Below are 13473 nucleotides of genomic sequence, written 5' to 3' on the forward strand. Positions count from 1 at the left end.
TTGTATTATCAGCCTTTTACATTGAAATCACTTGTTGCCCAAAGTTTAAATTCCATCTCACTCCATTCTGGCATCACTACAATATGAAAAGAAAAAATGTTTTTCTGCCATTTTACTCATCTTGAACATCTGGGCTCAAACACCAAGGACTTCTGTGACTCTAGCTGCTGAAAATATAACAATGTTAAAATTGGCATGCCAATTTTCAAAAAATTATAAGGGGAAAAATATTTGATAAAATCACAAGTGCTACCGCCTTTCATATTGGAGAGGAGACCTTGAGTTTCTGTCATGACAACCCTTCCAATAGCAGATTAAATACCACAAATATCCACATATGGCCTTAAATCACGTGAGCCTAGGACGATGTACTCAATTCATTCAGTTGACATAGACATTTTTATTGGAGTGGCATTCTTTTGGCGATCCTACAGTGATTGAGTGACCATGTAATTGTATTTAAATGTATTGCATCAGAGCTAAGGAATGTGTGGCTTTTATTTTCTTACCATAATATTTTATATACACTATATATACAAAAGTATGTGGACACCCCTTCACATTAGAGGATTCGGCTATTTCAGCCATACCGTTGCTGACAGTTGTATAAAATCGAACACAGCCATGCAATCTCCATAGACAAGTATTGGCAGTAGAATGGCCTTCCTGAAGAGCTCAGTGACTTTCAACGTGGCATAGGATGCTACCTTTCCAAAAAGTCCAGTTAGTCAAATTTCTGCACTGCTAGAGCTGCCCCGGTCAACTGTAAGTGTTGTGAAGTGGAAACGTCTAGGAGCAACAACGGCTCAGCCGCGAAGTAGGCTGAGTAGGCCACAGAACGGGACCTAACCAACTGTGGTTCCTAACCAACTGTTCTATTTTGTTAGTTTTTTCGCATTGTTTGTAACTTATTTTCTTTTACTTATTTTGAACATAATGTTGTTGCTACCATCTCTTATGACCGAAAATAACTTCTTGACATCAGAACAGCGATTACTCACCTCGAAACGGGACAAAGATTTTTTCTTTAATGAGTCCGACGTGAAGGATATACTGCTTTCTTGGGAATGGGCCCAAATCCCCATCCTTTGCGTGAAGAAAAGACAGAGAAAAAGGGGGCAGAGGACGGGCTGCCTTTTGAGAATTCGTAGGCGAGTGAGTAAACTTTCACTACCATCCGTTCTATTGGCCAACGTGTAATCATTGGAAAACAAAATGGATGACATGATCAAGACTATCCTACCAACGGGACATTAAAAACTGTAATATCTTATGTTTCACCGAGTCGTGGCTGAACGACGACACAGATAATAGAGACCTGGCTGGATTTTCCATGCATCGACAGGACAGAGAAGCTACGTCTGGTAAGACGAGGGGCATTGCGCGATGTCTAATATTAAAGAAGTCTCAAGGTATTGCTCGCCTGAGGTAGAGTACCTTATGATAAGCTGTAGACCACACTATCTACCAAGAGAGTTTTCATCTATATTATTCAAAGCCATCTATTTACCACCACAAACCGATGCTGCCACTAAGACCCGACTCAACCAGCTGTATAAGGCCATAAGCAAACAAGAAAATGCTCATCCAGAAGTGGTGCTCCTAGTGGCCGGGGACTTCAAAGCAGGCAAACTTAAATCCATTTGACCTACTTTCTACCAGCATGTCACATGTGCAAACAGAGGAAAATAAACTCTAGACCACCTTTACTCCACACATAGAGACACATACAAAGCTCTCCCTCACCCTCCATTTGGCAAATCTGACCATAATTATATCCTCCTGATTCCTGCTTACAAGCAAAAACTAAAGCAGGAAGTACCAGAGACTCGCTCAATAAGGAAGTGGTCAGATGACGCGGATGCTATGCTACAGGACTGTTTTGTTAGCACAGACTGGAATATGTTCCGGGATTCACCCAATGGCATTGATGAGTATACCACTTCAGTCATCGGCTCAATCAATAAGTGCATCGACGACATCGTCCCCACAGTGACCGTACGTACAAATATCAACCAGAAGCCATGGATTAGAGGCAACATCCACATCGAGCTAAAGGCTAGAGCTGCCGCTTTCAAGGAGCGGGACACTAATCCGGACACTTATAAGAAATCCCGCTGGCAAAGCGTCAATACAGGATTAAGATTGAATCCTACTATACCGGCTCTGACACTCGTCGGATGTGGCAGTGTCTTCACTGATGTTTTCAACCTGTCCCTGACCGAGTCTGTAATACCTACATGTTTCAAGCAGACCACCATAGTCCCTGTGCCCAAGGAAGTGAAGGAAACCTGCATAAATGACTACCGCCCTGTAGCACTCACGTCAGAAGGCATGAAGTGCTTTGAAAGGCTGGTCAGGGCTCACATCAACAGAATCATCCAAGATACCCTAGACCCACTCCAATTCGCATACCGCCCCAACAGATCCACAGATGACGCAATCTCAATCGCACTCCACACTGTCCTTTCCCACCTGGACAAAAGGAACACCAATGTGAAAATGCCTTTCATTAACTACAGCTCAGCGTTCAACACCATAGTGCCCACGAAGCTCATCACTAAGCTGAGGACCCTGGAACTAAACACCTCCCTCTGCAACTGGATCCTGGACTTCCTGACGGGCCACCCCCAGGTGGCAAGGGTAGGCAACAACACGTCTGCCATGCTGATCCTCAACAATGGGGCCCCTCAGGGGTATTGTGCTTAGTTCCCTCCTGTACTCCGTGTTCACCCACAACTGCGTGGCCAAACACGACTCCAACACCATCATTAAGTTTGCTGACAACACAACAGTGGTAGACCTGATTACCAACCATGTTGAGACAGCCTATAGGGAGGAGGTCAGAGATCTGGCAATGTGGTGCCAGGACAACAACCTCTCCCTCAATGTGAAAAGAAATTGTCAAAGACTCCAGTCACCCAAGTCATAGACTGTTTTCTCTGCTACCGCAGGGCAAGCGGTACGGGAGCACCAAGTCTAGGACCAAAAGCTCCTTAACAGCTTCTACCCCTAATCCAAAAGACTGCTGAACAATTAATCAAATGGCCACCCGGACTTTTTACATTGACACAACCCCCCAGCCCATTTGTTTTTACATTGCTGCTACTAGCTGTTTATGATCTGTGCATAGTCACTACCCCTACCTATATTTACAAATTACCTCGACTAACTTGTACCCCCGCACATTGACTTGGTACTGGTACCCTCTGTATATCCTCGTTATTGTTATTTTTTACTTTAGTTTATTTGGTAAATATTTTCTTAACTCTTTCTTGAACAGCAGTGTTGGTTAAGGGCTTGAAAGTAAGCATTTCATGGTAAGGTCTACACCTGTTGTTTTCGGCGCATGTGACAAATAAAGTTTGATTTGATTTGAGTGCTGAAGTGCGTAGCATGTAGAAATTGTCTGTCCTCCGTTGCAACACTTACTACTGAGTTCCAAACTGCCTCTGGAAGCAACATCAGTAAAATAACTGTTCATCAGGAGCTTCATGAAATGGGTTTCCATGGTCAAGCAGCCACACACAAGCCTAAGATCACCATGCTCAATGCCAAGCGTCGGCTGGAGTGGTGTAAAGCTTGCCGCCATTGGACCCTGGAGCGGTGGAAAAGCGTTCTCTGTAATGATGAATCCCGCTTCACCATCTGGCAGTCCGACGGACAAATCTGGGTTTGGCGGATGGCAGGAGAATGCTACCTGCCCGAATGCATAGTACCAACTGTAAAGTTTGGTGGAGGAGTAATAATGGTCTAGGGCTGTTTTTCATGGTTCGAGCTAGGACTTTGGGCCCCTTCGTTCCAGTGAAGGCAAATCTTAACGCTACAGCATACAATGACATTCTATTTGATTCTGTGCTTCTAACTTGGTGGAAACAATTTGGGGAAGGCCCTTTCTTATTTCAGCATGACAATGCCCCCGTGCACAAAGCGAGGTCCATTCAGAAATGGTTTGTCAAGATCGGTGTGGAACTTGACTGACCTGCACATAGCCTTGACCTCAACTCCATCGAACACCTTTGGGATGAATTGGAACGCAGACTGCGAGTCAGGCCTAATCGCCCAACATCAGTGCTCAACTTCACTAATGCTCGTGGCTGAATGGAAGCAAATCCCCGCAGCAATGTTCCAACATCTAGTGGAAAGCCTTCCCAGAAGAGTTGAGGCTGTTATAGCAGTAAAGGGGGGACCAACTCATGATTTTGGAATGAGATCTTCGACAAGCAGTAGTAGTGTATATTTGATTGCTTATGACTTGTAAAGTGGAAATGTATATTTAATAGAAATATATATGAATGCTGAATCTTCTGCTCAAGGATGACAACACAACTAACTACAGGCTTGAGATCACTCAAAGGGTATGATAATGGTGGAAAGGAACAGGAAGAACTGGCATCAACATAAAGAATGCCAGAAGGATATTGTCGTGTTGAGCTTTACCTTGGGCTTCTCTTTTTTTCTTTGGAGGCGATGCTGGTGACTCATTTAAATGGAATGGCTGGCTGGGTTTATAAACCTGTCTCTGTCCTCAACACTAGACTTTGGAGGCCACCTCTCTTTTCAAGTCCATCTAACGCACACATACACACTTAGAAACGCACAGCAGACCATCTCTTTCACCCTGGAGAACACAGGAGCTGGAGAACTTTTCTGCTTCACAATGCGGTCCAGCTGCTCCCTGCTATTCTGCCTACTGCTTGTGTCCCATGGGTCCTCAGCAGTCATCACAGGGGTAAGTGGAAGCGAACAGGTTCTTGAAGCCAACTAGTTATGAATGAATGATACTATATAAACGTCATGTTTTGTTACAGTAAGCTTGATTTGGTTGAATATGAAATAATGATCATAATTCATCCAAAACGAAATGATAACAGGGGGTAAATTATTATTATTGGGTATGAAATATAATAGGTGAAAAACGAAAAAGTGCCAGAACTGTGCAGGCATATAGGATGCTAATATGAATTGAGATAAGTACAAGCAGACATGAAACAGAAACAGATTTTCCTCCCAGATTGTTACATTAAATCATCCCCTCCTTCCCTCATCTCGTTCCTTCATTTCATTCAAAGTGAGAGCAGTCACTCAAGTTGTTCATATCCCTCTGAGCAATTTCAGGATCCTTTTTTTTATAAAAAGCTTGCGATAACCTCCATATTATATAGCAGTGCCAAACATTCCCGAAATAAATCAATATCTGTACAAAGGGTTTGGCTTAGACTGAGCAGTATTTGGAATATACAAAGTCACTTTTAATGCTTCTCAGTTTTCTCTAAAGCTTTTTATTTTCATCTTTCAACTCTATACAATTGTGTGTGATCTCTCCAGGCCTGTGTGAAGGACATGCAGTGTGGAGAGGGGATGTGCTGTGCGGTCAGTCTGTGGATCAGGAGCCTGAGGATGTGTGCCCCTATAGGACAGAAAGGAGACGAGTGTCACCCCATGAGTCACAAGGTGGGCCACGTTTTGTACATCATCTCTTCTCTGTATTACCTCACAGCATATCTCACTAATCAATATCTCAGTCTCCACTTAATTTGTATTGGAACAGCAGAAAGAGTCCTGATTTCCTTACAAAATATGTACTGACTTTTGTCTCTAAGTTTTAAAACATTTTGTTGACAGTATGAATTTCTGTCTTTGTTTCCAGGTTCCCTTCATTGGCACAAGACTACATCACACATGTCCATGTGTGCCAAATTTGGCATGCATCACCACATCAGAGGGCAAATCAAAATGTCTTTCACCGTACAACTACTCAGACTATTACCTCTGAGGACAACCTCGGGAAATGCTGATAGTCATTTTCTAGGTCTGACTTAGTTTTTAAAGTACTGTTTCCATTATATTTATTAAATATAACTTATAGACATTTTCAGGTTGACTTAAATTTGAAAAGAACAATTTGCTCTTCCTTCTTATAGCGCCAATTCTTAACTGAAACATTAACAAAGTTGACTCCCTGCCACAGCTTCAGTAAAAAGCTGAGGGATGGGGCTGGAGAATTGCAACCACTCTCAAATCCATAGACTACACTATGGATGCAAGGACTGACAATCCATGATATCAAAATTGTAGTTTTACATTTACATTGTTTACAAACATTGGAGTAAAACAAACTTATATTTGGGGTTTTGATGGGTCCTACAGTTGAACTAAGCTCATGGGGCATTTATACGTATATTCTTCACGAATCAATGGGTACATATCATTCATTTATAAGTCCAAAAATGGCTGTAGCAACTAAGGATTGCCCCTTTAAGATTCTGGACTTCACAATAAACAAAATGTACCCACTGTAAATGTTGATGGTATCTAGTGCCATTCTAAATCAAACAACAACAACAACAACTGGATCTGTACATAGGTCCACGAAATATACAGGTTCACTTGCACAGCTTTGCGACTTTACAAACGTGAACGATAATTATCTGCATAATTATGTTTAAACCGATATGGAATAAAATAATTTCAGCAAACTCGTGTCAAAAAGAGCTACTCTGTTTACTCTTGTGAATGGCCACTCTAACAGTGTGTGACGTCCAAAGGACATTTTATCGCTACTGTATTGTTGTATTGTACTGTATGTGACTGGACCTTATGTGCAGTATGTTGTTGTTATTGGTGGTGGTAGGATCTGCCATTCAATCACTGGACTTGTTTTAAGGAATAAATGCAATTCAAATAAATAGGAAAAGTGTCTGATCATGTACCTCTATCAAGTGTATTTGAATGTTTCGTAATACAGATGCGTGGTCAGACTTTCTCAATGTCATGATGAATACTCTACGTTAATGTAGAGTTATTATACTTTGATATTATGCTAAATATAATCTCTAGGGAGACAGGGAGGAAATGCAATCAAGGAGTCATTTCATTGAAGGAGGATGTTCCTTTCTGTTATCTGCAACTAGGGCACGCACATCACCCTATTCCATGTTTCTGTGGCCCACAATTTTTAATCGTCAGGCTGTGTGAGCAGGAAAAACTCTGGGCCCAAACCATATTCGAAATAACTGACCCGTACTTCACTAATATTGTAGTTGAATTTAAAGAGTTTGGGCATTTAAAGGTTAAAACAGAAAGTTCTATTCCCCTCTGACATCAGCAAAGAAAGAGTTTTCTCTGTAATAATAGGGAGCAGGTCTCCAGAAGTCTGACAGCTCTGAAAATCTGTCATTGTCAGGCTACATTTTACAGTGCATTTATTCAAAGCGCAAAGCTATAATTAGATTTGTCCAATGGTTAAGGGGACCAATGTTCGTTGACTCATATTAATCTAATTATTTATTAATGGGAAACTGTGTTATTCAGCTCTAGTTACATTTCAAACTAGTTTCTCAGTATTGATATAGATTAGCTTCTTAATGGGGCAATCTCCCAATGTCCCAAATATTGGAGCTCATCCACAGTCCAGTGTGCAAAATGACGTCTTTAGACATCCATGGATGTCGGCGTCAGATGGTGCTCACTGGGAGTACACTGGCACATACAATGTGGTCACTGAGCCTTGCCATTTCAATGTAGGTATATTCAGACAAGGGCACCATAAACTCTATGCAATAACACAGATTTCATCCTAACTTACTCTAGGGATGAAAAGTAAATAACAGCAGCAGATGTGGGGTCAACAATATGGCCGTGTACAGGCTCTGCAACATTTTTCTTGAGCACAGCAAAGAGGCAGAGAGAGTACTGCTGGGGCAGAACTGTTGCATAAAAAAATGCTTGACCTGAAATGGTATTTCATGAGAGAATTCAACGGTGAGTAAGTTTCAGTATCTCAGAAGCCACAGAGATTCTGCTGATAGCCTCGTATGTACATGCTGGGAGTGGAGCGGAGCAGATGTCAGTATGAGGCAGGCATGTTGTGATGGTAATGGTTATGAATGCAGTGAGGCCAGACCAGGGAGGGAGTTTGTACTGTAGGTATACTGGGATGGCTCTGCACAGAAACAAGAGCTAAGCAGCTCCCACTCTATCCCATTTCCCCCTAGGGAGGTGAACCGGGCTACAAAGATTAAGGACTCCAATTAGCTGACAGACTTTCATTTACTTGGCTGTAACAGAGACGAGCAGTGATCAAAATAATGACTATTATACACGGTTGGCTTTTTTACATACTGCGAGGTGCATGTTCTCTCTCTAACTTTAAACATCAGCTGTCAGAGCAGCTTACCGATCACTGTACCTGTACATAGCCAATCTGTAAATAGCACACCCGACTACCTCATCCCCATATTGTTATTTATCTTTTTGCTCTTTTGCACCTTAGTATCTCTACTTGCACATCCTCATCTGCACATCTATCACTCCAGTGTTAATGCTAAATTGTAATTATTTCGCCTTTATGGCCTATTTACTGCCTTACCTCCCTAATCTTCTACATTTGCACACACTGTACATAGATTTTTTATACTGTGTTATTAACTGTACGTTTGTTTACGTGTAATTGTGTTGTTGTTCTTGGCCAGTTGTAAATGAGAACTTGTTCTCAACTGGCTTACCTGGTTAAATAATGGTGAAAAAAAAAAAAATGTTGGCTAGTTAAAGTCTTATCAGAAGAATGGAGTGTGCAATCAGAGGAAAACTGGACTCTTGCTGCACTTCCTTTTCAGAACCACAAACTTCCTACGGCCAGTTAAATACTATGGTATAGGAATAATGGTCATATTTCACATTACAGCATGGAATAAAGTAGTAATACTAAAATAACATGATTTGAGTATAATCATATTCTTGTTTCAGGGTAATACACCACATAATGTGTGCTACAGTACAGAAGGGCTACAATACACAAACAATATGGTACGCTGGAAGTAATTGGGTTTGTGGATGACGATTGGAAATGGATGTTCCCATATGGTCTTTGTATTGTAACCGAACAGATACTGTCCAATAACCATTCGCTTATTACAGAATCAAAGCAATACTAATCATTCATTTGTTGTTTATTTACTCAGAAGTCCAAACAATGCAAACACCTCTCTGCAGCACTGACACTTTTCTTCTTTTAGAGTCCCATGGTCATTGTCCATAGAAAAAAAATGTTTTTGTCTATTTTACAGGGAATGTACAAGGGATGCATTTGTATCACCAGATTATTTCAACATTCCAGGAAGAACATGTATTTGCAAATTACTGTAAAAGTGAGTTAACACTTTCTCCACACAAATAATTCTACGATTTTCTGAAAGGTACAAAGTAATTTTTTTTGTTTGTTCATAATAAAGAAACAAAATAGCTTTACAGAATATATACACATGTCATATGTCTTTCTCACAGAATTGACATAGGCCTAGGCTACACTCAAAGAATATACTAATGAGATTCATAAAATAGGCTAAATTATTAGTATTTCAAATCAAGATTGGCAACTTCATACACGTTCTGTATGTGCAAATCACAAAATGTGGCCTTCAACTTATGTGGAAAAATTAGACAAGCAGAGCAACTGAGAAATATCACCTATAGGCTTTAATAGCAACATGACAGTTCTGTTCGTTTTCCCTTGTCTAAAACAACAGTTGAACCTATCAGATGACACAGTAAGGCTCCATAGACATAGGCGTCTGTGTGCTGAGACAACACGGGAAACAAGCTCTGAGACGGATCCTCAGCTCCTTGTTGAATATGAAACAAATAATGGGATTCGCCCCCGCCTGAATGAACGTCATCCACACCGCCGCAGTCAGGTAGACCTGTGGAATGGTGCCTCCTTTGACAAAAACTCGAAGGTAACAAGCAACAATGTACGGAGCCCAGAAGAGAAGAAACGCCAGAGTTATCATGTAATACATTTTCCCTATGCGTTTCTCCATTTTAAATTCATCCAAGACAAGCAGCCGTCTGTTTCCATTATGCGAGGCTTGCCTGATGCCCACTAATGTTGGTGGGGTGGGACCACGTCCAAATCCTGCAATCCAATTGGCAGCTGCCTGCCCAGTTGCACCTGGCCCGTGGAAGGTCCAGTTTTGGCTTATAGCTGGGACCAGCTGAGCAGGTTTCATCTTGCGGTGGTCATAAACGAAACACAGCATCTTTATGTAAACAACGTGTGTTGTTCCCACGATGACAGCCAGCATCAACATGAAGCCCAGGGTATCGTTTGCTTTCACGTATCGGTGCTCGAAAATGCATTGTTCCTCCTCATGGATGAATTTGTAGGTGCCAACGTCGAATACAGGGGGGAAAGCCATAGCGACAGAGAGGGTCCAGACCATGCAAATCACAGCCACACATGTCCATAATGTCATTCGTTTGGAATAAAACCTGTGGTGTGCTATCGCCATGTATCTGGTGACACTGACGCAGAAGAGCAGAAACGCTACATGGAAACAAAAAAGAACTGACATGAAGGCAATAATCTTACAACTTATAATGCTGTACGTCCAGGTGGAACCGTTATTGATTGATATCATCACAAAGGGAAAACACACGGTGGACCGTATTATATCTGCCAAGCACAGATCAAGTAGAAAATAATACGGAGCCTTTTGAAGGGAGCTGTCTTTCAGCACCAGCAGGGACAGCGCCACATTCCCTACAAGGCTGATGCAAATGATCAGACCGAGCGAGGCTAGTTTCACCGCAGAGGCGGTGATAGCGTAATTCTGTGGTGAAGGATTGCTTTCCCCAAACTCGCTTGTGTTTGCCATCTATGCAACCAGGCTATTGTCAAAGACGCGTTGATTCTATATTCGCACATCAAGTTGTCCTGCTTCCTCACGTCGAAGTATCAATGATTGATCAAAATTGCCCTGCAAAAAAAATAACATGATGCACGTTTAAGTCAAAATACCTCAGGGTGAACAGCATCTGCGTTTTAACCTATTCAGAATATAATTCATTATTCTCCTGGGTTTAAAGCATAGCCTGATTACAAAAGCAATTGATATCCATCGAAAAATGAAGTCACCGTTTTACATTGCTTTTCTTGTAATCCTTCATCTCACAAGTGTCCGTTTCGAATATGAAATACACACATGTTCGTAGTTCCATTTTCTGCTGATAGCAGTCTTCGCACACACCATTTTAAAAGGATCCGTTTAATAGGCACACATTTCTAAAACATATCTCCATTTCCACTGATGGCGGAGGTTCTCGTTCGCCTTGCGGAAGAAATAAACATAAAACGGGGGAAAGGCCGTCATCATCACTTCAGCACGCAGTTAATAGGGCATGGTAGGCTATAGCCAAACCACAGTTCAGTCCGCTCAATCGAAGGCATGGTTTATGAATAGATCCAGAATTTAAAAAACAGTTGTCTATAAACTATACGCGTTGTTTTGTATTTGTGGAAAAGAAGTCTACTATTTACGTTGCCAAACGAGGTTGAATCGGATGAGGTGGAGAGCGACAACACTGAACAACCCCGGCTAATCTCGAGATAGATGAGATGTAATCCACGTCGTCAGATCAGAAACGGAAACGTTTGTCCTCCTGTGCGTGTACACTATTCTGCGATACATGGAATCATTCAATAATTGGATCCTGTCTCATGCATTCCTCAGGCATGGTTTTTCATGTAGCCTATAGAAAGCCTTGTCAAATGCAATCGTTTCGGTCGGGGGGCTCGGTTCCTTTTACACTGAGTCAGCTTTAAAGGCACAGTCTTATACAACCAACCTAACCTAAAATGCAATGATCATCATCTAATTTAAAAATATACTGTAAGTCATTGAGTGAATTCATAGTCGTACAGTCACACAGGACAGGTGCATTATGAAAATACTACCAAGGGTTACAGAGATATAGATCTATTGACCCATGTGTTTGAGTTACTATCTCATCCAAGTGTATGACTCCTTTGATTGCATTTACTATTTAGTAAGTTACTACAGATGATCCATGACTCTTATCCTCTGAACAGACATCAACCACTGGGCACACACTGGTTGAATCAACGTTGTTTCCACGTTGTTTCAATGAAATTACATTGAACCACAACGTGGAATAGATTATGAATCTGTGCCCAGTGGAGCAAACAGTAGGCTATTGTAGCCTACATAGAACGTTTCTATTCCTGTTTCTACTTTTTTAGTCACATATATTTCCAAATGTAGTCCAATTGTGACCTGTCAATATGCAGGGTAGGCTTACACAACTTTGGTAACATGATTAGTTGGCACTACCAAGTAGGCTAGGCCTATTAGACTACCCACAATTTTTGTAGCCTAAACATTTGAATAGCTATAAGACAGAAGCCCACACATTACTATCACCAATTGTATGCACATAATATGACACAATATGATATGTGGCAACGGTATACATTATGTCAATGGAGTTGATAACACAAATCTAACAGCTGTGATTCACCAGTGACCTCTGCAGGCAAGGCATCTTAGTGCAGGAGTCACAGAAATGCAGTACTGTATTTTAATTTTTTTCACCTTTATTTAACCAGGTAGGCCAGTTGAGAACAAGTTCGCATTTACTACTGCAACCTGGCCAAGATAAAGCAAAGCAGTGTGACAAAAACAACAACACAGAGTTACACATGGGATAAACAAACGTACGCAATAGAAAAGTCTGTGTACAGTGTGTCATGACGTTGTCCTCTTTGGGTACAGCGAGCACTATTCCCCCTCCCTCTGCACCATCCCCCTCTCTCTGTCTCTCCTACACTCAGGTTGGTGCGACCTCAGGTCGTAAATTCCTGGAGGAGAATCCTGCCTCATGGCCAGACAGTATAGAGAGAGTGAGTTTTAATAGAGAGAACAAAGGAATTTCTTCCACCTCACAGAACTGGAGGTCTGAACAATATTTATGTTCTGGAGAATGTATAAAAGATTGGTGAAGAATCCAGCTACGAACTGGTCCGTTTGGTACAATTTTGTGAAACTCATGAGAGACAATAAGGCCACATTACCATAACGCTGTTTATACAGTTATGAGGCTTACATCTAATTGTTGTATAAAATGAATGAGTAAAGATGATACTATTTGTGAAATGACGTGATGCTATGTAATGATGTTAATGTGAGAGAATTGTATTTCTGTTTAAAGTTTCTCTAAGTCATTGGCACGCCCCCAGGGGCACAGACAGGACCTGGCGTCATGAGACAGCCTTTTTCTATGTTCTGAATAAAACCCCCACCTGGGGTTTCTATCAGCAGACCGAGCTTACCTCAATTATGAGAGGGCTAAGGGTTGAGACGAGACCAGTACCTCTATCATAGAGGGAAATAAGGTTTAAGTAGATTGCTGAATCTTTTAACCATACCACGTGGTTAACCTCTCTAGGCTAGGCGGGACGAATTCGTCCCACCTACGTAACAGCCACTGCTAGCCTGTGGCGCGATTTTCAAAACCTTAAAAATCCTATTACTTCAATTTCTCAAACATATGACTATTTTACAGCCATTTAAAGACAAGACTCTCGTTAATCTAACCACACTGTCCGATTTCAAAAAGGCTTTACAACGAAAGCAAAACATTAGATTATGTCAGCAGAGTACCAAGCCAGAA

General features: G+C 41.5%; 2 protein-coding genes across 2 annotated transcripts; one reads left to right on the forward strand and one right to left on the reverse strand.

Moving 5' to 3' along the window:
- The first annotated feature begins 4660 nt into the window (after positions 1–4660).
- On the forward strand, positions 4661–5781 carry prok2 (prokineticin 2). Its single transcript, XM_014166210.1, has 3 exons — positions 4661–4732; positions 5329–5454; positions 5651–5781. The coding sequence occupies exons 1-3, from the start codon at positions 4661–4663 to the stop codon at positions 5774–5776; spliced, it is 324 nt and encodes a 107-aa protein (XP_014021685.1). The 3' UTR covers positions 5777–5781.
- A 3152-nt stretch (positions 5782–8933) lies between these two features.
- On the reverse strand, positions 8934–11573 carry LOC106582853 (putative G-protein coupled receptor 173). Its single transcript, XM_082967397.1, has one exon. It carries the CDS (start codon positions 10656–10658, stop codon positions 9537–9539), a length of 1122 nt encoding a protein of 373 aa, XP_082823523.1. The 5' UTR covers positions 10659–11573; the 3' UTR covers positions 8934–9536.
- Between the last annotated feature and the right edge of the window lie 1900 nt (positions 11574–13473).

The sequence above is a fragment of the Salmo salar genome, chromosome 22 (assembly GCF_965601325.2).
Source record: "Salmo salar chromosome 22, fSalSal1, whole genome shotgun sequence".
Taxonomy (NCBI): domain Eukaryota; kingdom Metazoa; phylum Chordata; class Actinopteri; order Salmoniformes; family Salmonidae; genus Salmo; species Salmo salar.

Excerpts from the sequence above, each read along its gene's own strand:
- prok2 (XM_014166210.1), top strand. The coding sequence starts at position 4,661 with ATGCGGTCCAGCTGCTCCCTGCTATTCTGCCTACTGCTTGTGTCCCAT. Across the intron at positions 4,733-5,328 it reads CCTCAGCAGTCATCACAGGG|GCCTGTGTGAAGGACATGCA; the intron begins GTAAGTGGAAGC and ends TGATCTCTCCAG. Across the intron at positions 5,455-5,650 it reads GTCACCCCATGAGTCACAAG|GTTCCCTTCATTGGCACAAG; the intron begins GTGGGCCACGTT and ends CTTTGTTTCCAG.
- LOC106582853 (XM_082967397.1), bottom strand. The coding sequence starts at position 10,658 with ATGGCAAACACAAGCGAGTTTGGGGAAAGCAATCCTTCACCACAGAAT.